Source organism: Eupeodes corollae, chromosome 3, assembly GCF_945859685.1.
Source record: "Eupeodes corollae chromosome 3, idEupCoro1.1, whole genome shotgun sequence".
NCBI lineage: Eukaryota > Metazoa > Arthropoda > Insecta > Diptera > Syrphidae > Eupeodes > Eupeodes corollae.
The window spans coordinates 72,203,078-72,229,625 of NC_079149.1; the positions used below are offsets into that span (position 1 = coordinate 72,203,078).

At 30.9% G+C, this 26,548-nt stretch overlaps 1 protein-coding gene across 33 annotated transcripts in view; it reads left to right on the top strand.

Moving 5' to 3' along the window:
- Window positions 1-26,548, top strand: part of LOC129952611 (protein muscleblind) — a 269,585-nt gene that overhangs the window by 158,806 nt on the left and 84,231 nt on the right. Inside the window, exon 4 of one of the 33 annotated variants that reach the window (XM_056065325.1) lies at window positions 5,935-6,164. The exons of 31 other annotated variants lie outside the window; for them this stretch is intronic. In XM_056065325.1, the coding sequence (XP_055921300.1) occupies window positions 5,935-6,012 (78 nt within the window). In that variant the 3' untranslated portion in view covers window positions 6,013-6,164. Of the gene's footprint in view, window positions 1-5,847; window positions 6,165-26,548 lie in introns of those variants that run through there. One more of the 33 variants, XM_056065324.1, reaches the window with a different exon arrangement.

The window sequence follows — 26,548 nt, forward strand, 5'->3', positions numbered from 1 at the left end:
TAAATATGGAAGTGAACAATGCGTGTGTAATTGTGTTTTTATATCCTCGGCGAAAACATATTTCAAGCCTCTATTCTTCCTGGTGGTCTATTCGGCTTCTCTGCTTACCAAATGACCAAGAAAAGCATCATATAATCAAAGACGACGACAGCAAAGATGACCACTAATTATGTATGTGTTCCGCCTCTACTCTTTCCTCTTACATTTTCAGAGATCAGATTTTGCCTTTTAACATCAAAAGGTTATAACAATATAAATGTTCATGTTCGCATTGAAACAAGTTCACAGGGTGATTCGCATACGATGACAAAAACCTTATTCTTGTTGGTAAGATCGAATTAATAAATGGAGTTATCCAAAGGAGTTATTTAGGAAGTACCCTCAATTAAACAAAGGCAGCAATAATATGTTTATTTCTATAATACTAAAAATGTAACAGTTTTAATATTAATTATACAATCGTTTATGTTAAAAATGTGAATTTTCAATTCTTATAAGAAATTTAAGGTGGGTTAGTTAGTTAGGTAGGTTTAGGTATTTGTAACGTAATAAAATGAATTAAAACAAAATTTATTTATTAAAGCAATTCCATAGGATAACATAAACAGATACATAAAACATACTCATGCATTTTAAGAGTATGTTCATTGTACGTATCTTTGTATTTATTTTTGTTCGGTGGGTAACACTTGAATTGATTTTTTTAAGTGAACATATGACATTCTTCGTCGTGTTATAAGAAGCAAAAACAACTAACACCAGCAATTGAAGAAAATAAAAATATGCATTTTCTCACTTCGCACGAAAAAACACTCAAGAATTGACATTGTGATTTGTTTACTGTCATGGCGAATGCAAGACAAATCGGAAATTGAATTCGTTTAAACTTAAAGGGCATATCAATGGGGTCTTTGGAACCCTTGAAATGAGAAATGTTAGAGTCGGAATTTTCTTTTGAATATCGTAGCGTTAGTCACATTAATCATCACTTATCAGTATTTTAGTCGATTCAGTTTTCGAAGCTTGATGATTCCCGAGCTGCTTAAATTAGTCGCTCAATAAATCGTTACTTTTGCAGCGAACTTTCCCTGAAAATTCTTGTTATTATTCAGTGAACTGAATCTACATGTTCCAAAGCCTGCATTATGACTTTGTTTGGGAAGATATAATCTTCTGCGTCGCTGATTATAATAATACTCGAACAAAGATTTAATTCTTATCGCATTTGATCTCCATGTTTGGTATATATTCTTTATACAGTTGTGTTCTTAAAAATAGCAGTGCTCTTTAAATAAAACAATATTCAATATCAACGTTATAATATATGTCATTAAACTTCTAATAACAAACTAAAATATTTTATTCATAATAACAGAGTATTATCGATTTTGTACCTATAACTTTGTCACAGTTAAAAGCATTTTTTAAATACATGGCTGTTCATAAAAATAGCAGTGCATAGCAAAGTACTGAATTATATGAAAGTACATAAATAATGTTAGCTTACAATTAGTACTTTGTTGTATAACCATTGTTTTTTATGACTGCTTCGCATCTACGTGGCATCGAGCCAACTAAAACCGGACACCTCTCGACTGCTATTGCGTTCCACCAATCACGCACTGCTTCCCACAATTCTTTCGAATTCTTGGGTTTTGCATTATGAATTGCGTTCTTAACACACCCCCCTCCCCAACTTTTCGATGGGGTTAAGGTCGGGCCATTCCATAACGGAAAGCTTATTCTGCGCAAACCATGATTTTGCCTTTTCGACGCATGCCTTTTTGATTTCAAATCGTAAAAACTTGCACCATTTATTATAAACGTATTGACTAAATACAATGCAACATGCACTTAGGCATCAAAGAGAAAAGGAAATAGGTACAGTTTTTTTATTTGTAGTGTATACTTCAAATCTAAGTTTTGTAAACTTTGTGAATTACCCTGTTTAGTTACAGATGTTGCTTAACCCAGGCTAAAATGTCGAATACAAATCGTCTGTAATCTAAAGCAGCTTTCACAGAAAACGAGAAATTGTTCCGGGTTCTAACAATCGATTTTGCTACGTTCACTTTATCCATAGATAGTCAATTCATGGACTGTTTAAAGTTTTTTGTTTGGTGCAACATTTACCATTTGGAATTTTTTTAATATAAATTACAACATTGGCGTGTCGTGTCTGTTAAAATGATTGTGTTCAAGCAGGGTTGATGTAGCGCAAACAACCCAAACCACTGACCGATTCCAAACCGAATACAACCATCCAAAGGGAGCAATACAATTCTGCTTAAGGTGTATGCGAATAACATGTGGATATTTATCAAAATATTCTGACAGCTAATTACTGCAGATAGGACACTAAATTTTGTGGGTGCGTTAATCCATTGTTTTTGTTATTGTTGCGGTGGTCGAACGGAGTAAATAGGAATGTTGGCATATACCTCGGCAAAATATGGGTATGCATCATTTTAAATATATGTATTCTTATGCCATACATTTTGTATGTATACAAATAAAAATTACATAAATAAATACATACAAACATTTCAAATTTAAGTTTTATTCATATTAATGTTTAATTTGGTCTACCCGGCTTCACCCGGGAGGTATTTAACTATTTTATATACAAAAATGAGGATTAAAAAACTACTATTTTCTTATATTGTACCTTTTCTATTTATTAATTTATATACTATCTCTGTACATATTTCTTTATTACGGTCATAATTGTAAGCAAAATTTTTTGTTCTTTGGTGAGGCGCATACACAAATAGATTTCTTGTCGAGCTGACATGGAAGCAAGCAACATAAACTTGCCTTCGGTAAAACATGGATTTGTGATGTCAAGGCCTGCAAACTTCAGTGTATGTCCCTGTGCCTTAATGATAGACATAGCAAAATAAAGCTTTATAGGAAATTGTACTCGTTAAAATTCGAACGGGTGTTCGTTAGTAATCATCGGTATCCTGGGAATGAAAACGGCTTTACCTTGAGCTGAGCCGGAAAGAATTTTAGCTTCAATCACGTTCCTCAATAGATACTATCCGTAATCTAGTACCATAAGTATTATTGGAGACCCAATTTTCAAGTCCAGTTTATGCGGAGGAAGTCCTGATGTATTCAAAGAATTCAAAAATTCAATTCTAATATCAATAGGATTATCTTGATCTGTTAGATTATTAATAGAAAGATAAGTTTGTTGGTGGTCCTGAAACATTGAAAGAATTTATTATTTATGCTTGTAACAAAATGGTTTTTAGGTGCTAAAATTGCTCCTTCGCGTAACCAATCATCCATCTTCTCTGAAATTTGGGCGACTTGCGGCGTCTTGTCCATTGACGCTGGTTGCAAATGTTGGTTCTATTAGTACTTCACCATCATTATTTAACCCTGCAGTCGTTGCACACCAAAATGTTACATCAGTCGTCGCGTGGATTACATATGTAATCCATTTTAAAATTAGAATAAAACCAAAATGCTTTAATTTTTTCAAATTCATTTTGGCTTTAAAATGTAATTACATGTTATATTAAGTATAGTTAACTAACAGTTCTAACTATTTAACTGCAAGTACTAAAAGAGACGAAAAATCCCCACCACTAGTTTCTTAGGAATACTCCATTTTGTATGAGTGGATTACAATAGTAATCCGAGCGACGACTGCAGGGTTAAAATATTTCCATTTCCTATATCCAGAAGAGTTCTTGAAAATTGTGCTGCGTTATTATCACCACCCAAATATACGCGCATGTTTGTGGTCAATCTTAAAAGTTTGACAGAAGCCCACAAAAACGACTATTTTAGGCAAGCATTTATTTCATCACTTTTTGTACCTCTTGGCACAGCTGGCAATGTTTCCCGAAAATTACCAGCGAACAGTATCACAACACCTCCCATTGAACGTTCATCAGCTCAAAAATCTCTAAGTGTATGATCCAGAGCTTCAGGCCCACCTTTATTTACCATATTCGATTTGTCCAACACAATAAACGTCGTTTCTTTAAGCACTTTAGCTAGTGGGCTTTGTTTCGCGATACTACAAAATGGACACTGTTGGACTAACATTATCGGACTTTATTTATGCCTTAAACCTGCTCCGTGATATCCTATTTCATTACAAAAAAAAAACTGCATTACAATTGGATAAGAAGTTTTAAAACCAAGTAACAAAGGTTTCCTCTTTTGCTTGATTTCAGTTTTACATATATAGATATTTCTAGGGAAAAGTGTAGATACATATACTTTACTATACTTTACTCCAATTTACAAAATAATCATATACTTTTGAAAGGTTTTTTATTTGTATGGTTACTCAATTAAATATCTAAACGTAAATTAACAAGTAAGAAGCTTGCAGGTTATATTTTTTTAGTATAATTTTAAATTAAGCGATAAGGGAATGGAAAAACTCGAATTATGTGTCTATTTGCATCTTACACAAAGTATCTAATAAGTTTTTTTTTTAAATATTGATTTTTGAATACTGACGTAATTTGTGGGTGTACAATGTATTACTAATGATGCACTAAGCTTTTGCGCGATACTCAATTTTGCATATTGATCAACTCAGAACGATTAATTCGAATATTACGCATTAGTGCTGAATTTATGCCATTTATACGAAATGGTATGTTCACAATTTAACAAACATAACCATTTGTTTAAAGGGAGTCTTGTGAAATCCAAATCAGTAGAAAATACTGAATTCTTGAAGACCGCAATTAGTTTAATGTTAGCCAATTATATAATTGTTAGCAATACTCTAATCAATAAAGAAAAAATAAATGTTTTTTTTTAAATAAAAAGAAAATAAATTTTATTTTATAACTTATGTACATATATTGCTATGTGAAAAAATAAGACTTGTATGAGAATATTATACCAAACTTATTCGTAAATTAAAAAACTTTGTTCTTTGATTTTCGATATCAGTGTAATCCAACCTAAAAAGAAAATAAAATTCAACATCCTTACATATCAGGGAAGCATGTATGCTTAAATTTAACTATACTTGCGACCATATGTTCTGTGCCAGGATTGTAGAATCGGTTTAATGAATGAAAATTATTTGTATGGTTTCTTCAATTTTTTAGCAGTTTTTAATTCTAAGAATAATGTGTTTATACATAAAATCTAAATGCAATTATTAGCCAAAGAATACTATAGGATTGATTTGGACAGATCATTAAAGGAATAAATTCGGAGTTATTAAAAATGCCAATAAAAACTTAAATTAAAGCCAATGTTTCAAATATTAAACCTAAATCTTTGTTTTTTGTTTTTCATTTAAAAAATGGATGATCAACTTAATTCTAAGAAATATATATTATAAGTAGATAAATCCACCAGAATAAAAGCACCATTAAATAACTGGAAATATTTTAAACTCTGTCTTCTATCTCATCCCCTATACTTCTCGACATCTGTATCGTTTGAATCATTCAATTCGTTTGCATGTTCATTCCTTCAGGCCACTTTGAAATGTAATAACTCAAAAATGTTGACAGCATGGGATTGTACTCGTTGCCTTGCTTTCGTCCTCTCGTCAATATAATATGTGGATTTCAAAAACTGAGAAAAGAAATGAGTAAGAAAATATTATGACTTTATAACGACATTGAAATGAAACTTAAAAGGAAGCTTTTTATAGCGATTGTGTGTTTAAAGCTAATCTGTTAGTAGATCTTCATGCGATCGAAAAGTGTTTGATTATACAAATGATTAATGTTGAACTTAACAATTTGGATCTGTTCTTTGAATCATAAAAAACATAAATATGCTTTACAAAAACTACAAACAAATCTGTTATTATTATTATTTATTACTCTATTCTTCTTCTTATTTCAGGTAAGTGATGCATTTCCAAGCTGTTGTGCGGATAAATATCAGACATGGGTTATTTTTCTAATGACTAATATGTTTCTTCTTAAATAGTCTAAAAACCGACAGAAAATATTCTGTAGGTTAAAGCTGAAGGGTTATTTTGGTTTCTTTGGTAGAGTCAAGAGTTAAAAAAAAATTATATTGTGAATCTATTTGTACGGCAGCATAAAAACAACACATAATATTACCTTCATATTGACTTTATACTACATAGAATGACGTTTTTGTTTTATAATGTATAATTTTATAATATTTATAAAAGAGGTTAAAAATTCCAAGCTTTGTGCTTAACTATCAACACAATACATATGTGTTTTACTTTTTCTCTGGCCCTTACGTCATTGTTGTCAAAAAACATTAGCAATGAAGTGGAATTGGTGGGTAAGAACGAATGTATTATACCTATTCAAAAGGTCGCATCGGTCACGGAATGAGCGATTAACACAATTTTATTGTACAATCTACACTTACACGGCTTCTATGCACATGGGAAATCATCATCAAAGTGAAGACCATACACACAAACATACGAAACTTTATATTCTAATTCTAAAGGAGAAATATTCAAAGAATCATACTTCAAATCATTGGAGCAATACATACCATCAAATAAGCGCGAGTTCTGAAGGATATCACATATCGCCGTACTTAAGTTCACATTTTTTCTACTTCCGACAGGCTGTGTTTTTTTTGTATGCATGTGAGTTGGGATTCCTTTGTGCAAATGACCAGATGGACTGCTTCTCTGACCTAAACAAGGGAGCGATTATTATTTGTTTCTGTTAGTAGGTACATATGGGGCTATTCTACTATTGTTAGTTGGACATATAAAGGATACCAATATAATAGAATAATCGAAAGCAAGGAAGGCGGGAAGGTTTATTAAAATTTGTCGAGTGCGTGTATGTATGAATAAAGCGTGACATTACATTTGTATACTATATGTGCATTGGAACTTATCTTCAGAACTTTTGTTTTGCAAAATAATATATAATTTTCCATGAAAATTTTAACCTTCAATTGCAAAATTGATCTAACTGAATTTAAATTTATTAAACCAGATTCGGAATTATCAGTCAGGTGTCCAATATTTTTTGAACATGTAAATAACGAAATTTTCAATTACATTTATTTAAATATGGTTTAAGTTTGTATCTTTCAATCAGTATAATATTTTAACCTAAGATTTATTGTATGTAATGTAGGGAAATTGACTTGAAAAACAAAAAAAAAGGCTGAAATTCAGACCACGCCGGCAATATCCCATTGGCTCCATTTTATCATTGAAGGAACTTCGAAGAGTGTAAAATCAACGATTAAAGCATAAGCTTCAATACAATTTGCCGAAATAAATATTTTAACGTTTCAAGGCCTTTATAATCTAAATCAAAATTTTTTAGAGAGCTGTATGTGTGTTTGTGTAAGTACGTTATAGTCAGAACGTTCAGGATACTATTTTTAGTCGTACATAGCTTAAGAACCAGTAGATACATATATCGACTTAATAATAACCATTTTTCTTGTTAGCATTTGACGAATTACTTACTTACTCAGGGTGGCGCTGCAGTGTGAACTGGGTCTCACTCTAACTTCTCCATCCAGCTCGGTCGCTAACTAGATATCTCCAGTTTCGCGCTCGAAGTTGGGTTAGGTTACTTTCCATTTGTACCAGCCACCTGATCCGCGGTCTTCCTCTACTGCGCTGTCCTGTGGGTGTGGATTCGAAGACTTTCTGGGCCGGGGCATTGGCTTAGTCGTTGTACTTTATCCCTTCTGGCTAAGTCTACGTCGCTGTACAGCCGGTACAGCTCATCGTATCATATTCTCCTCCACTTCCCTCCTATGCATACGGGACCTTAGATCACATGAAGAACTTTTCTCTCAAAACGACCCAAGGTTCTTTTATCCGCTTATGTCATAGTCTATGATTCTTCACCGTATAGCAAGATGAGTATGGGGTCTTATAAAGCGACACATTGGTCGCTCGAGAGAGGGCTTTGCCACTCAATTGATTTCTTCGCCCAAAGAAACAGCGGTAAGCAAGAGTTATTCTTCGTTTGATTTCAGCGCTGGTGTTGTTTTCTGCGTTTATAGTTAAGTTAAGTTAAAGTTACGTCTGTCGGTGGTGACGTTTTGACCGAAACCTCGGTGACATCGATGCCTTTTTTGACATCGAAAAGTTCTGTTAAGTTGCTTCCAACCTGTGTGTAGGAGCGTGAATTTTCAATGGCCATTCTGTCAGGATAGCCAAAACTAGACATGGCCCCCTGTAGATGCTGTCATGTGCGGCCTTAAAATCCATGAAAAGATCGACACCTATGTCGATAAGGTGTTCTTGAACTTTTTCCAGGATCTGCCGTAATGTGAATATATGATCGTCTGTTGACTTTCCTAGTCTAAAACAACACCGATAAGCACCTATCAGGTTGTTGACGATGGGCTGTAGACGTTCACTTATTACGGAAGAGAAGATTTTGCAAGCAATGTTTGGTAGACTGATACCTATATAGTTGGTGTAGTTAAGAGGGTCTTCTTTTTTTCAAAATCATCGGGCATTCGTTCTTCCCGCCATATCTTACAGATAATAGTGGAGCGAGGTTACTTGTGACTCGGTCGAAAAAGGATTTGGCGATCTCTTGCGATTGTAGCCGTTTCACTTTATATCTTCTCAAAGCATCTCCCTCTTTTGCCTTGAGTCTTTAAACGCGAAGTGCTACATATGAGGTGTTGGTCCTAGTCGATGTTAGCTCCTCGGAAAGTTTGGACATCCATGATTGTGGAAGCGTGTCTAGCGTCGATCGCAATATGGCCAATTTGGTTTACTGTAGATTGATCGGGAGAACTCCAAGTTCTTTTGTGGATGTTGAGGTGTGGGAAATGCGTACCATAACGTTTCGCCCCCAGCAAATTCTTTGAATCCGTTATCGTGCAGGCTGCTTTTCCCGATTATTCCACCTAAGATGTCTTTCCTTCCTAGCTTGGCATTAAAATCTTCCAGAACAATTTTAATATGCTAGCTAGGACACTGCTTATATGTTTTGTGAAAGAGCTCCAAGAACATATATTTGGTGTTGTCATCCTTCTTTTCTTTGGGGGCGTGTGTGAATATTAGGCTAATGTTGCAGAATTTAAAAATATATTTGTTTGCTATCACGTTACAATAGATAATATAAAATTAAGTTCAAGTCGCTAGAGTTATTGGTTTGTGGTAAAAAAAAACACGCACTCAATTTTGTTGATAGTTTTTTCTGCATCTTTCTGCTTTATTATTATTATTGTTATTATTATTATTATTATTATTATTATTATTATTATTATTATTATTATTATTATTATTATTATTATTATTATTATTATTATTATTATTATTATTATTATTATTATTATTATTATTATTATTATTATTATTATTATTATTATTATTATTATCATTATTATTATTATTATTATTATTATTATTATTATTATTATTATTATTATTATTATTATTATTATTATTATTATTATTATTATTATTATTATTATTATTATTATTGTTTTTATTATTATTATTATTATTATTATTATTATTATTATTATTATTATTATTATTATTATGATTATTATGATTATTATTATTATTATTATTATTATTATTATTATTATTATTATTATTATTATTATTATTATTATTATTATTATTATTATTATTATTATTATTATTATTATTGTTATTATGTTTGTTATTATTATTCAATTACCGGATTCAACGCAAGGTCCTCTATTCAAATCACAAATTTACTGGACATAATCGATTTAAAATAAAAAAATAAAAACGTCTTGACAGTTATTTTCATTACATACATGCATATGTTTGTTAACTGATTAATTAGTTCATTTTTTCGGCTTACGTTAAAGTGAAATAGACACAAGATGAAGATAAAATGGATCTACTCAGAATTCCAACAATAAAGCAAAGTTGCAAATATTTTTGATCTGGAACATTTGAGAGCGGAGTAGTTTGTAGTACAAACATACCCATACTTAATATCGTTTTAAGCACTGATATAGTTTTCGAATTTGTGAAAACTGAATCTTCTCTGTGTGAATCAAATTTTTGTTTAGAAATTCGAAAAACAGCTCTTTTAGGAAACCAAATGTGCAACCACTTACGGTTTTTAAATATATTAAAACAAAATATATGTAAATAATCAACAATACGTACATATATAAAAACATTATAATATTAAATTTAATTTTTCAATCTGTTAAGAAAATTTAAAAAAAGGAATATATTTTGTATTTTTCGTACTAAATTAAAAATCTCATAACCACATTTAAAAATCTTCAATTATCTGCTAGAATTTTATTGCTAAGGTATTTTACTAAAAATGTTTCCAATCAAAAATTGTTTGTTTCAGTAAAATATTCGAACAGTTGTAAGTGCTATGCGCTATGCATTTCAAAACTCCAACCTATTATCTTAAGGGAAAAAACCATAGGTACGCCTTAGCCGAAGTCCCATAAATCGCCCTTTTCCAACGAAAAACTATTTTTTTTTAAACCCATGAACTAAAAATAAAAATAAACCAAGTATATACCTTTACAGCCTTACTTTTCATTTAAAATATACCTAAAAGGAATACGAGCACTTCCCTCATCTGGCAAAGAGCCGAACAAACCAACAAAAAATTAAAACGGAACACAAAAAACCGCTGTAAAATAGAAAACATAAAGAGTTAGAATACTGTTATTATAATTTTTTTGATTCGCCGACCGACTGGCCGGCGCGGAGCAATGTCGACAGGCAGGCGGCCACCTACACCTTACAAAACACAAACATGCTCAAACACACTATAAAAGCAAAATGTATTTGTTGATAAGTTCCCTTGGTTACCCTTGGAAAAAATTACTAATAATATTAAAAGGGAAACGACTGGCAATAAACTAACTCAGTAAGAAAGGAAAAGCGCTATTTGAAACGTAAATGATAAAATTCACATTCGTGCAGTTGTAAGACTGTTTGACATTTGTGTCAGGGATATAAAAGGAAGGGATACCTTTCATGCATTTGGGAAGGGAGAAACATATCTATAGCATTCATTAAAGCGTTATTTTTGTTTATTTTTTTTTTAGAATATGGAGTACACTTTGCCTCTAGTTAATATTTAGTGCTTGTTACCACCGCAGTTTGTTCACCTGCTTCGCTTTACAGAACATCAACGGCACTGCTTACTCTAGGAAGCAGAAAGATACAAAAATATTTCAGGTTTTTAGGAAAAAAATTATTTTATAAAAGTAGGTGGTGGGATGTATGACTCTTCTGTTTTTAGTTCCGTTTGTTTTGCTTGTAAACTATATAATGTTGCCGCCGAAGTTTCCGAATGAGAATTCAGTAGTAAAACGGGTATAATTGAGACTAGTGGCGCCATGTCGCTGGGACGATTCCATTTGGTACTTTTTTCGCTTCATTTTTTATTTGACTAATGGTTTTTGCATTATTCATAGGAAAATGTCGCTAGTTTTTAATAAAGTAGGTTTCCTCAGTGCGACAAGAAAATTAAATAAGTCAAACTTCAATATTATATTATTTATATCATACCGAAGAGATTTGTGCATACATATGTATATATTTTTTTGGAATAAATAGTTAAGAACCAAAATTTAATGAAAAGTAGGCTGGGATGCGACCCACACTGATAACTTCCCATCCCGTCTGTCGATTTGTCTTGCTTAAAAGTTTGTCTATATGTTCTCGTATCAATTTTTACCAAATTTGCGTATTATTTTTTGTAGATTTTATTTTTTATGAAAAAAACGGACTGTTGGATTTTTATATAAAAATTACTGAATATCGAAAACAATATTTTCTGTGAAATAAAATAAAATTCAAGCCAATATTTTTAAGTTTTGAAAAGCTATTTGAGTCGAAAGTAAATTTTTACCAAGTTTTAGTATTGTTTTTTTTTAGAGTTTTATTTCTTGTAAAAAAACTGTCAATTCGATTTTTTAAAAATTTTACCAAACGTTGAAAACAATATTTTTTGAAAGATAAAAGTAAGCTGAAGCCAATATCTCAAAGTTTTGAAAAGATATTCGAGTCGAAAATCAATTTTTACCAACTTTTATAAATTTTTTTTTTAGGTTTTTATTCTTTGTAAAAAAACTGTCAATTCGATTTTTCTCAACATTTTTCAAAATGTTGAAAACAATATTTCTTATAAGATAAAATAAGCTTGAAGCCTAAATTTCAAGTTTTTGAAAAGATATTTGAATCGATATTCAATTTTTACGAACTTTGTGTTATGTTTTTTTTAGATTTTTATTTTTTATAAAAAAAAACTGTCAATTCGATTTTTCTCAAAATTTTGTCAGATGTCAAAAACATTATTTTTCGTTGCACAAAATTGTTTTAGAGATACAATCATAATTCAGTCGTAAAATTTTGGAGGTGACAAATTTTTTTTTCAGTTTTATTGATTTAAAAAAAAACCGTTATATTGATTTTTTTTTCAAAAAATATACCTGTTTGGTATCATGTTACAATATATTATATAAAATTTAATTCAAGTCTCTAGCGTTTTTGGTTCGTAAGATATTGGGGGTTAATCACCTTTTTTTTAAACTGTTATGGTAAAAAACCACCCACGCAATTTTCTTGAGAGCCCTTTCTGCATCTTTCTACCTTATTATCTGTATAACAAAATTTATTTGAAGTCGATATCTCTTTTGGTTCTTGAGCTATGGACGACGAAAAAAACGTCGCGAACGTACGGACGTACAAACGTACGTACACACGCACGCACAGACATCTTTCTAAAAATCTTTTATTTTGACTCTAGGGACCTTGAAACGTCGAGAAATGTCAAAATTTTCAATTTGACAAATCGGACCCATTACAATAACTTCCTATGGGAAGTTAATAAATGCATAATGAGATTATTTTTAATGTAAAATATACATGAGATGGTGGAGGTGTTGAAATGAAGGCAATTTTTTGGTAGAACTAAACATTTGTTCAATTGTAGTTCCAAATTTTTTAAATTAGTCTATATCTAAATTTTCCGTAACTCTAATACACCAACTACTTGAATCATAAAGGCATAAGAACTTGCAAGAGCGTTTGCGATTAACACACAATTCGAAAGAAATAAAGCTCCTTTTCTCCTTATAGGTATAACTTTTTAAACAAAAAAATGTATTTTAGCTTTGAAAAATTTATGTATGTATGCACGTTATCCTGAAACATTCCGAAATTTCGAAAAAATGGGCTTGGTACCGAGCTACATCCCTAAGAAAATTCACGCATGATACCGCAATTAATTTTGTATGTTTACGTTGTTGATAACATTTTAGGATTTCAATATCAATCATAGTCTTAGACAAAAACAGCTATGTCGTTTAAGAATATTTAAAATACTTTCAGGGTTCCGTCAAGGAATAGTTTTGTGGGCCGTTTTGTTAAAAATGGGCTTAATTTTTACCGTGTTGCCTTCGGCGCTCGTGGTTGTAAAGTTGTATTGTTAGTTTGGCCAATACACAAATTATTAAAAATTAGAACTACCGGATTAAACGCAATGCTATAAATAAAAAAGCAGCAATAGAAATACAAAGGAATTAAAATTAAATAAAGAAACTGAGTCACGTATGGAATTATACAAAAAAAAAACTGTTCTTTTCGTTTTTCTTTCTGATCTTATTATGTTTTTTCTTTTTAATTTTTGTTTTGTTAAATACATTTTTAAGCAACTTGTGGCTTTGCACAATTTATGAAGAGTTTTTTACCAAAAAGAAACGATCAAATTCTTTCATTTATAGTCGTAATATTCAAAATCTCTCTATTTTATTTTTAAAAAATTTGCAAAAAAAAAACAAGTTTAGTAATTTTTTAATAAATAAAAGTCCCAGAGCTATCAAATATGTATACTAATTATATTTGGACGCTACAATGTAAACAAATTTTTCGAAAGGAAATTTATGAAATTCATGCCCTTTTAGTCGTTTTATTCAACAACGTAAAGTAAATAAAACAAAAACATTATACCCTTTGAAGTAAGGCCGGTTTCTGAACAGCTATAAAGTGGGCAATAAGCCGTTTCACGATTATATATTTTTTACCGGACATCCTGTATACCAATTGTAATTGTAATTAAGGCATAAATATCTTTCTGGTATTGCTTGTACTGTTTTTTGTGTTGTTATAGATTGAATCTCCATAAAATTAATGGATTCGTTTTTTCACTTGTACTGCCCCTTGCGAGAAATTGCAAATCCTCCAAGAGTTATTCTTGTTATGAAATCGGCTTTAAAAATGTAGGTCCTCTCCATCCCTGACAACATAAATCTCATGCACGAGAGTTGAAAGGCACCAGGCCCTAGTTCTCAGAGGAGTGCTGCGCCATCTAATTTCTGTATTTATTTAAATTTCAGAATGTATCCTCTTTACCGTTTTTTTTTACAACAGAACCGCAATCCCTACATTAGTATAGCTTAGTTAACAAAGGTTGTTATAAGTCCATATACTGCCTGTCCTAAAACTCATTATAATGCTTTTTACTTTGTGTTATAAATCCATCCCTTAAGCGGAAATAAACTTAAATGCATGCTAACGTATACAATATCAATAATTACCAACTAAAAGAGTACAAATATATAAACAAAGACAAAGCCTTCCCTTAGAGATTAAAAAATATTTTATATTATATTTTATTTTTAATCTTTTCAAACAGTCTGAAAGCTGTTACCTATTGCAACGAAAAGCCTTTCATCATATCAATTAAGAATCTTGTCAACAACCATCATTAACAATTACTTCACCGTAAAAAATGTACCTACCTACTTATATTAATCTCTAAAAAAATATAGAACGCTTGGTTATGATTAAAAAAGAAAGTAAGACAACCAACTTAGAATAATTAAAATGAACTCTATAATATCTTCTTGGTTCTTCTTGTTTCAGAGAGTACGAATAGTGTTTCCTTTAACTGTCTTTATAAAACACAGTCCTGTCTTTATAAAATATGTATGCATGTATAATATACTGTTTTTGTAGTATGAACCTAGTGTACTTCCCTCTTATTGTAGACTGCAAGTAATCAGTACACGGTATGTCTTTCTTGTATATGTAATTTAAATCCGATGCTGACTTTTCTATACTCCATCCAATTAATATGTGCAAAACAGGAAGAGTATAGTGTCTGTCTCTCGCTCTAACTACAAAGGAGTGCAAGAAAAAAGCTCAGATAAAAATCAAAAGGGCTACCATCGATACTTTTTAACTTTCCATAGAAAGTTATCGTAATGGGTCCGATTTGACAAATTAAAAATGTTGACATTTCTCGACGTTTCAAGGTCCCTAGAGTCGAAATAAAAGATTATAAAAATGTCTGTGCGTGCGTGTGTACGTACGTTCATAACCCCGTACATTCGTACGTTCGCGACGTTCTTATCGTTGTCCATAGCTTAAGAACCATAAAAGATATCGACTTCAAATAAATGTTGTTATATAGATAATAATGCAAAAAGATGGAGAAAGATGCGTCGGTGGTTTTTTACCATAGCAGTTTTAAAAAAATGGTGAACATATTGGATAACACTAAATATCTCACGAACCAATGACGGTAGAGACTTGAATTAAATTTTATATTATATTATATTGTAACTCGATACCAAACCAGGGGAGTCATTTCGTAAAACGGTAATCGTTAGACGATAGTCTCACTTCACGTAAGACTTTAATCGTCAAAGTGATATCGTCAAAACGATAGCATTTGCACGATAGCTAAGTAGGTATCGCCTGCTATTAATTTCCATTTGTTTTGGAAACAACAAATATTTTTGAAGCCAAGTTATGTTCTCTGTGGATAGAATAGAGTCTTCAATTCTCTCCCTTGGACAAAATTGGGATTATTACTGCAGCTGATTTACAAAAATATCACACATTGAACAAAATTTTTGATATTATAGTTTATTCTTCGGCGGCAAAAAATTAAAACACAAAAAGTGACAATAACAATAAACATCACAAAATAGTTGGAATGTTTATTAACACATATGTACATATTTTACAAATTTTCAAAATTTCCCATAGAGAAAACCAAGTTTAATAACATTTTCAAGTTATTGAACAAGCTTATCTTTCGTTGAGTTAATTTTGAATATACTCAACAAACTTATACTGAAAACGATTGAACGAGACGATAGTGATAAAGGTTCGTGAAGCAAATTATTGACGATATTGTTAATGATAATCGTTTTGACGATTATCATTTTGAAATCCAATTAACGGTATTTTTTAAAAATCAAGAAAATTTGTCACCTCGAAAATATTACATCTAAAAAATGATTTAACTTCCAAATAAATTATGTGCAACGAAAAATAACGTTTTTAACATCAAATTGACAGTTTTTTTTACAAAACAACTATAAACTTAAAAAAATTAACAAAAGTTGGTAAAAGTTGATTTTAATCGAATTGATAGTTTTTTACAAAAAAATAAAAACCTAAACAAAAAAAAATGATTAAAGTTAGTAAAAAAAAAATTTCGATTCAAATATCTGTTCAAAAGTTTGAGATATTATCTTTTAACTACTTTTCACTTTTTAAAAAATATTGTTGTCAAGATTCATTGAAATTTTGAGAAAAATCGAATTGACAGTTTTTTTACTAAAAATAAAAACATAAAAGAAAATTTAACGAAAGTTGATAAAAATTGATTTTCGACACAAATATCTTTTCAAAAATTTTAAATTATGGCTTCGAAGTAATTTTAGCTTATAAGAAATATTGTTTTCAATATTCGGAAAAATTTTGAGAAAAATGGAATTGACAGTTTTTTTACAAAAAAAAAACCTAAAAAAAACAATACTAAAACTTGGTAAAAATTTACTTTCGACTCAAATAGCTTTTCAAAAAATTAATTAAATTAAAAATAGTGTCTTCAAACTTTTTTTTATTTCACAGAAAATATTTTTTTCGATATTCAGTAGTTTTTGTTTTTAAATTCAAAAGTAAATCTACAAACAATAGTACGCAAATTTGGTAAAAATTGATTTTCGGTAATTAATATCTCTCAAATTAATTTCATTCATCTAATTTATAAAAATTTAAGAAATGCTACTAAAATTGGTAAAAATGTGTTTTCGACTAAAAATCTATTTAACAAAACTAGATTTTCAAACTAAATTGTTTCTTAGTTAATGGTAATAAAATATACCAACAAATGGATTGAATGCCAATGGAAAACCCTGGATCTCCGGTTATAGCAGACATCGTGCTCGAAGAACTTCTTGACAATACACTGGACAAACTAAAAACTAAAATTTAAATTCCAACAAAATATATAGACGTCATTTTTGTGATGGTAAAAGAAGAGGATGTAGAAAATACATTAGCCACTCTCAATAGTTTTCATAAAAAGGTTCAATTTACTATTGAAAAAGAAGAAAATAACCGACTACCGTATCTTGACACAATCATTATCAGAAAAGAAGACAAATTAAAAATGGATTGGTTTCAAAAACCAACTTCATCAGGAAGGATCATTAACTTCAACTCAAAACAAACTATCATAAATATTGCTAACAATCTTATAAGAAGAGTTATCTCTATAAGTGACATTGACTACCACGTCAATAATAAAAACACGATCAACAACATTTTACTGAACAACGGATACCCACAAAAACTTATATCCAACCTGATAAAACAACATGAACACCAAAAACCTAAGACAAGTGAAACAGATGACGAAAAACATATCATTCACCTACATAAAAGACATAGCAGATCGCTTTAAAAATACTCGACTCTTTGATACAGCAAATATATAATAACCATGAAAGCAACCAATACTTCACAACTTTTCACCAACCTTAAGACGAAATTAGTTAAATTGGAGCATTCACATTTAATTTACAAAATAAATTGTAAAGGCAACTCAGACGAAAAATGCAACCAAATTTATATTGGAACCACAAAGCACAAATTAAAAAATAGACTTTCAGGACATAAATCGGACTTAAAAGGTAATGACTCACAGAAGACAGCACTGGCATCGCACTGCATTAATCTCAACCACTCTCCTGACTTTGAAAATGTAAAAGTATTGCAAAGAGAAGGCAACTTTAATAAGAGAATGATAATCGAAACGATGCATATCATTAATGCCTACAACACCATGAACCAAAAAACTGACATGGAAAAGATAAGCCCTCAGAACAAACACTTATTAGAGAGTACGAGAATAAAAACTTCTAACAATATAATCTTTTAAAACTAATTTTCCTATGATTGTTACTTGTTAGTTATGTAGTTGCAAAAATTGTTGTGAATTAAATGATTTAATTCTTAAGTTTTAATTTATTCATGTAACAAGTGTAAGTTTTCATTTTTTTTAATGTTATCAAATTGTAACCAATTTATTAATGCAAATATAGATTAATTGCCACACCTGATGATGTTCATAGACATGAACGAAACGTCGTGACAACATAAATAATTGTTTTTTCATTGACCTAAAGCCAGTTATTAATATTTTCATAACTTTGAAAAGGTCCCTTCCATCAACAAACTGTTTCTTGATATGAAAAATATTGTTGGTAATTTAAAATTAAAATTTTTAAAAACAATTCAACTGACAACTTTTTTAACCCAACACGAAAACCTACAAACGCAAGACAAATCGACAGACGGTATGAAAAGTTATCAGTGTGGGTCGCAGCCCAGCCTCTTTTTTTATTTTTATTTGAAACATATAAATTAATTTTAGAAAAGTCATTGATCAAATTATGAAGATGGCAAAGCTACCCTGAAAATCGCTAGCAAAAATGTAGGCTTTATCATTGCTACGGTACTCCGATTTGCACATAAAAAGAGGATTGCAAAGGAGCTATACGATCAGTATTCAGTACAGTAGTTCTCGATTCGAACGAAAGTCATGTTAAAGGAAATATACTTCTGGTGCATACAAATATTATGACAAAAATTATTTTAACATTACAATATCAATTAAATTAATCGTTAATACCATCATAACTAAAGAATGTTAAAATCTTAAAGTTAAACATTTTCTTAAATCATATCAAAAAGAGTTTTTTTTTATTAAATTTTATACTTCATCTATTTAATTTAAAAATAAAATATTAATCTCAATAAACAGAATGAAAACTCATTTAAAACGATTACATACAATTAAAAATATGTTAAAGATACAAAGAACAATAAAAAGACGAAGTCATTTACAAATTTGGAAAAGAAAAAATTCCTTTTTTTTTAATTCATCTATCTATTGAGTTGCCTCTTACAAGTTAAGTGTTTATTTTATATAAGTATTTTCACTTAAATAATCTGAATATATTGTTTCTAATCTTAAATGTAAATTAAATTCACATCTTGTTATTGGCTAATACAATGGTGAAAATTGAACTGTCTTTAAAGTCAATATTTGTTGCTTCTTAAAATATGTTTAATGCATTTTTTCAAGAATTTAAATTAAACACCTCAGTTTAAATCCGTCCGTTCTTTGGCTTTAAATGTCCCTTTTTATATGCTTATTTTTTCAAATATAAACACATATACTCCACATTCCGATATTCATTATCATCATCAGAATTCTCTTTTAAATGGCCCAAATACTGGCAGCATATGTAAGTCCTCGAATTTAAATGTACTCACAACAAACATTTGTTGTTTCTGTACAGAGACGGTTGTAATAACTATCTCCTCCGCTCACATCCTGATAATTTCCTGTCACCGGTATTGTGTGTGTTTTAAGGACATATGTCCATAGGTCCCACCAACTTTTGGCAAATCTCTTATGTGGACTTTTCCATTTATATTTTTTAGCTTTAAATGGATTCAGGGTTTGGCTTAATGCCTGGTTGATTTTACAAACGCGCACATGGTTGGCTGTGCACCAAATTTCATTTTGTTGTTTTAAAATCTTTAGTATTTTTTATTCTGCTTAATTAAAGACTAGCAGTTCAGGCTTTTTCCATACTAACATTTATTACATTTATTTTGGCAAAATAGCGAGCTTTTGATAGTGATTAGCGAAACTTTGTCCAAAATCAAATCTTAAAATCGTAACAGAGTCTTGTTGCTCACAAATTCTTGTTTTTGAAAAAAAAAACAATCGTTTTCGTTCCGTTTGTATGAAAAATCTAGTCACTGAATTATTTTTGTATCATGCTATTTGTTATAAGCATATACATTTCTTTAACGTTTTTTTATCTCAGGGAGATTCATAACATTCAAAAAATGTTGAAAAACCCTTGAAAACATATTTAATCTACGAAGCAGGTGTTTTTAATAGACAATACGAATTGAAAACCTTAGATCGACAGAGAAAAAAATTGTGTTCGGACATATTTTGAATTTTTTTTAGCGATTATTAAACATTTTTGCCATGAAACCTTTGAGAACTTAAAGAAGCACTCAATTTGTTAATGCAAATTGTACCAACTAACTTGTCTTTAGTGCAATTTTGATACAAACGTAACTTTTGATTTTTTGGGTTAACGTACCTTTGAGTAAGGCTTCTGAAACTTATTATAAAAAGAATTGTTTTATCGGCTTTATAGAAAATATTTAATTTTATTTTGCATCAGGCCTGGCCTTATTACAGAATTTTCTTCACTCATAAAATATGATATTTTTAAAACTGATACACTTTATATTTCCTCTCAGTTCCGCATTTTTCTTCCATATGCATAAATATCTATTGTATTTCAAAATAAATCTTTCACTAGAGTACAAGCATTATCCTTTTTACTTCATTCTCTTGCCCAACCACGGGTTTCATCTTAAGGAGTATCACCCAACCAGCTTACCCTTTCGTTGTATACATATATGATCCTTTTTAAAGATTGCGAGAATCCGACTATACTTTTTTACAACAAAGTGTGAAATATGAACGAAGTAAAAAGTGATAAACTTAACTTTCCAAGGATAAAGTGTCCCCCAGTTGTAACACCATCAGCAACACATATTCATGCATACGTTTCCTTTTAGTTTTTTTTTTTATCTTGTGTAGTCGGTTTTTGTGAAAGCATTCGTAGCGTTAAATTGGCATCAGACGCTTGTCTTGTTATCATGTCTCGTCTGAGTTCTAAGAGCGCATCCTTTACTTTTTCTCCTAATTTGATTTATGTATTTTTTCTAGATTGTGCTTTTGTGTGCGTGGTTGTCATCCTTTTCTATATTTGAATTTATTTATTCAGCCGATGATTCTTTTTGAATTTTTGTTTGTCATTATTCTGTCGTAAAATGAGTGAAAAAAGTATGCTTTGTTTTCAAATGCACATACTCGCTATCCAAAAAACGAAATCGATTCCGCTAAAGGAGAATAAGCGATTTTGTACCATTGGTATAAGACTTTGAGACCTCTATTTTGCCTTGTAATAACGTCTTGTGTTGTATCACCTGCTAGTCTTAAGATCTAAGCTGCACCTGTGTGCGGAGTGGTATGAAATGTGATGTCATGTTCCTTTTAATACTTACTTACTTACTTAAGGTGGCGCTACAGTCCGGGCGGACCTGAGCCTCAACCAACAAGCGTCTCCAGCCAGCTCGGTCCCTAGCTAGCTGTCTCCAGTTTCGCACGCCAAGTTGGTTGAGGTCCTCTCTCACCTGGGCCCTGGGTGCTCCACCTGAGTCGCGATCTTCCTCTACTGCGCCGTCCCTCGGGATTGGATTCGAAGACCTTCCGGGCTGGAGCGTTGATGTCCATCCGCTCTACATGACCCAGCCATCTAAGCCGTTGGACTTTAATTCTGCTAACTAGGTCAGTGTCGCTGTACAGCCCGTACAGTTCGTCATTATATCTTCTCCTCCATTCTCCATCTATGCGTACGGGACCAAAAATCACCCGAAGAATTTTTCTCTCGAAGCATCCTATGACGCTCTCATCTTTCTTTGACAGGGTCCAGGCCTCAGCGCCATAAATGAGAACCGGGATGATGAGTGTCTTATAGATGGTGATTTTACATGCTCGAGAGAGGACTTTACTTCTAAATTGCCTTCTAAGTCCAAAGAAGCAGCGATTTGCAATAGTTATTCTTCGTTTGATTTCAGCGCTGGTGTCGTTGTCTGCATTAATAATCCAAGCATCTCTTTTCGCCTCCCTAATCATTGTAACGTCTTCCAAGCGGAAATTTTAGCGATTAAAGAGGTCCTCTCCTGGCTAAGAGAAAAAGTGATATCAACTTCTGATATCCGTATCTTATCTGACGGTGTCTCAACCAAAATGACTTCTGCAGGCGCTATATTAATGGGGAGGAAGAGGAAACAATCTCTCACCTTCTCTGCACTTGCCCTTCTATTTCACTAAGTCGCAAACTTCATCTGGGAGACTACTCTTTTGATAATCCCAGTGAACTAGCTAAAAAGGATATCAAATATCTTCTTCGCTTTTTAAAAAGCTCAAAACGGTTTGACTAGTAAGAAGTATTTCTCTAGATTCATGTGGTATCACAATAGGCCCTTTTAGCACTTTAACCTAAGCTAACTAGAGGTACAAACAAATCAAATCAAATGGGGTGGCGCAACAGTCCGTTGTGAACCAGGGCCTAGTGACTTACAACTCTCAACCATTTCTGTGTGCGAGTACTGTTGTCAGGAATGGAAGGGACCTACAATTTTATGCTGAATCCGAACGAACATGCCACGGGTACTAAAGGTACAAACAAAGCAAATCTAAAATATTCACTTTAAATTTTGATTTAACGAAACATGTATAACATAACACAGAAGATCTCTTGTTCATTCTTAATGTTTTATCGTTATTTTAGAAAATATGTTGGGAAAATAAATAACTAAAAAGAAAACAAAATTATCAATTGATTATTATTTCAATTTTGGAAACACCCTTTTCACCTTTTTATTAACAAATCTATGCATAAAGCCATTGTTTATACAACTAAACTCTATGACCTTTAGATCTCAGTCGGGGTCTTGACCCCTACGATCACTTAGATCCTCAATTGATTAAAAGTACACATATATTTGTAAGCATTTCTTAAGCAAGTGACAATGTACAGTATTTATTTGTTGCACCCATGTAATTTGTTTAATTATTATTACGAAAATAAATAAATTTGGACAATTACGGAACATTGTTGAAAAAATAAGCTTTCTGTAACATGTTTAAAACATTCTTTTATGGTTCTTTACCTCCACGACCGAATGAGGTAAAAAAAGTGTCAGACTTACATGTATTATTTATAAAATTTCATATGTTGCTAATTTTTTCTCATAATAATTATATTTTTTTCCTTTTACCTAAAACCAGGATTACGTCCTTTTCGAATAACTTTGATATTTTCGTCAAAGTCTGAACTTTTTTGTTCACTAAATAAAGCATTCCATTGGCATGTGCAATTTATGCAACCGACCGCGAGGCATGTCAAATTTTACGCACTTTCCTTTTTTCATTCATTACATACTCGTAGTTCAATTTTCGATGCTAAAAATACTTTTCGAATTTAAGATATTTTCAATTAAAACTTGAAATAAAATCCGAGGAAGAACAAGAAATGTGTGTGCCCTGTCATGACACTATGAATTCCTTAAATACTTTAACAGCTGCGTCGTCGTCGTGATAAAATGAAAACAAAAAAATAAATTAAATGAGATGACATGAGCGTTTCATGGCTGCGATTCAAATCGAAATTTGTATGTATATATTTCAAATTGAAAATATGTACTTCTTTTATCATCATTTTACTTTTTTCCCCAACACTAAACACAATTTAATTCTTAATTGGTGTCATGCTCTTGGCAAGCATTATTCTTTTAGAAGATAAGATGTTGTATGTTGATCGTTTTTGTAGTGTGCACCTTTAATGCTAAGGATGTAAAATATTTAACATAAATACACCCTAATGAAGTGACTCGCAACACTGCCCAAAATATCTACATTTTTACCTGTGTACATTGAGATTATACGATGCTTATAGTCTTTTTAAAGATACCGAAATACTTTCGAAAACATCAACAAATCTAAGTGAACTTAGCATGCACAAAATTAAAAAAAAATTAATTAACTAAAAAACATATGGGCTTATGTTGTGTTAAAAAATCATTTAATATCAAGAATATTTATTTTTACTATAAGTGTTGTGAATTATTTTGAACTTTAAAGTTTTAGTAATTAAAACTTACATACCATTTTTTTAAAATAAATCTTTGTATAGAATATTGACAAAAAAATACTCCAAACTTGACTTAAATATTTTTTTTTGTTTATTTAATTTAATTATAAGTGTCAGGCCGGCCCGACTCACTAGTTTTTAATGACAAAGAACTTAGAATAAATAAAGCTTAGACTGAATATTAAGGGTGAGTTGTACAAAGTGTTTCTGATTGGAAGTCAAAAGTGTTGCGGGCATTGTTAGCTAAGCGCAGCATTAAAGTCCATTGGTTCTTTGATGAATGAGAAGAGGGGATAAGATTAAATGGAAATTATTTCTAGAAGAAATAGTAAGTCTATAGTCCCTGCCAAATAGTGATGTAGGGAGAAAACAGTTTTTGCTTGTTTGGGTTAAGGGTTAAGATTAAATTATTAAACCAAACCGCGAAATTGCAGTTTAGAAACTTTGAGTTGTACGAAATTTGGGAAATTGTAGGCAAACCTACAACGGAACATACATATGGTTCATTGAACGAGGCTTTTATAAATAAACTTACTAATTGCATACATTTCTATACACACATTTTTTGTATCTATTCTATAATTGAATCTTCATTTCTGAAGCCAACATATGTATATCGCATTAAAAAATGTCGTTTCGCTTTGATGAGCTCGTAATCAATGCACTGATTACATAAATCTACGACTTATTCCATGTATGATGTCTATTAACTATTGCATACATTTTATTTGTATTTGTTTATACATATATGTATTTTTTGTTGTGATAATTTTAGTTTATATTTAATTAGTATGCGTTATGATGCCTTCATATCCTTGAGCGATTTTTAACAGGTCTTATTTTCGTACATCATTTTTGCAGTTTATGATCGTCCTCTCAATGTTAAGCATTGTTGTTTCACTATTTACTCTGATAATTAACAAATAATTTTTTACTACTAGGCCATTCACTAATCCCAAATTCATGTAAATGTGTTGATACCTGGTTTATTATTAACTTCATCAAACATGGACTGAAAGGAAGTTTTTTGCGTTTATTGCATACACTTCCATAAGCATTACCCTCAATAGAAGTAGCATGCAACTCGGTTTTAAATAATCTATTGATTCAATATATTATCTTGTACCTACCGTACAGCTGGCTAAATGTTCTTACCACATTTAAAATAAAACCAGAGGCTGGGATGCGACCCACACTGATAACTTCCCATCCCGTCTGTCGATTTGTCTTGCTTAAAAGTTTGTCTGTATGTACTCGTATCAATTTTTACCAAATTTGCGTACCATTTTTTGTAGATTTTATTTTTTATGAAAAATCGGACTGTTGGATTTTTATATAAAAATTACTGAATATTGAAAACAATATTTTCTGTGAAATAAAATAAGTTTGAAGCCAATACTTTTAATTTTTAAAAGCCGAAAGTAAATTTTTACCAAGTTTTAGTATTGTTTTTTATAGAGTTTTATTTTTTGTAAAAAAACTGTGAATTCGAATTTTTTAAAAATTTTACCAAATGTTGAAAACAATATTTCTTATAAGATAAAATTAGTTTGAAGCCAATATTTAAAATTTTTGAAGAGATATTTGAGTCGAAAATCAATTTTTACCAACTTTTATACACTTTTTTTTTTAGGTTTTTATTTTTTATAAAAAAAAAACTGTCAATTCGATTTTTCTTAAAATTTTATCAGATGTCGAAAACATTATTCTTCGTTACACAAAATTGTTTTAGAGATGAAATCAAATTTCAGTCGTAAAATTTTGGAGGTGACAAATTTTTTTTTCAGTTTTATTGATTTATTTTTTTCAAAAAATATACCTGTTTGATATCAAGTTACAATATATTATATTAAATTTAATTCAAGTCTCTAGCGTTTTTGGTTCGTAAGATATTTGGGGTTAACCAAAATTTTCACCTTTTTTTCAAACTGCTATGGTAAAAAAACCACCCACGCAATTTTCTTCAGAGCCTTATTATCTGTATCTTTCAGCCTTATTATGTGTATAACAAAATTTATTTGAAGTTGATATCTCTTCTGGTTCTTGAGCTATGGAGGACGAAAAAAACGTAGCGAACGTACGGACGTACGAACGTACGTACACACGCACGCACAGACATCTTTCTAAAAATCTTTGACCTTGAAACGTCGATAAATGTCAAAATTTTCAATTTTACAAATCGGACCCATTACAATAACTTCCTATGGGAAGTTAATAAATTAAATTATAGGTATCATATAATGCTGCGTTGAACAGATTCTTTTCTAGTTTTGAGGCAATTTGCTGTTAAATATTGCTACGCGACGTAAATATACTTAAAACATGCGCCTATAAGCAGCACATAGATTTCTGCATAATTTTTATTTTTGGGTTATATTTTGGTATAAGATTTTATTTAGCGAATAAATATCTTTCTCTAGCCAATGAACACTTCTCTATTAAATGCATGTCTTTTCATTTGTAATGATGAATATAGGTTTAAAACTTTATTTACGTTACTTGAAATTTAACTGGCGCACGTTGACTGTAATCA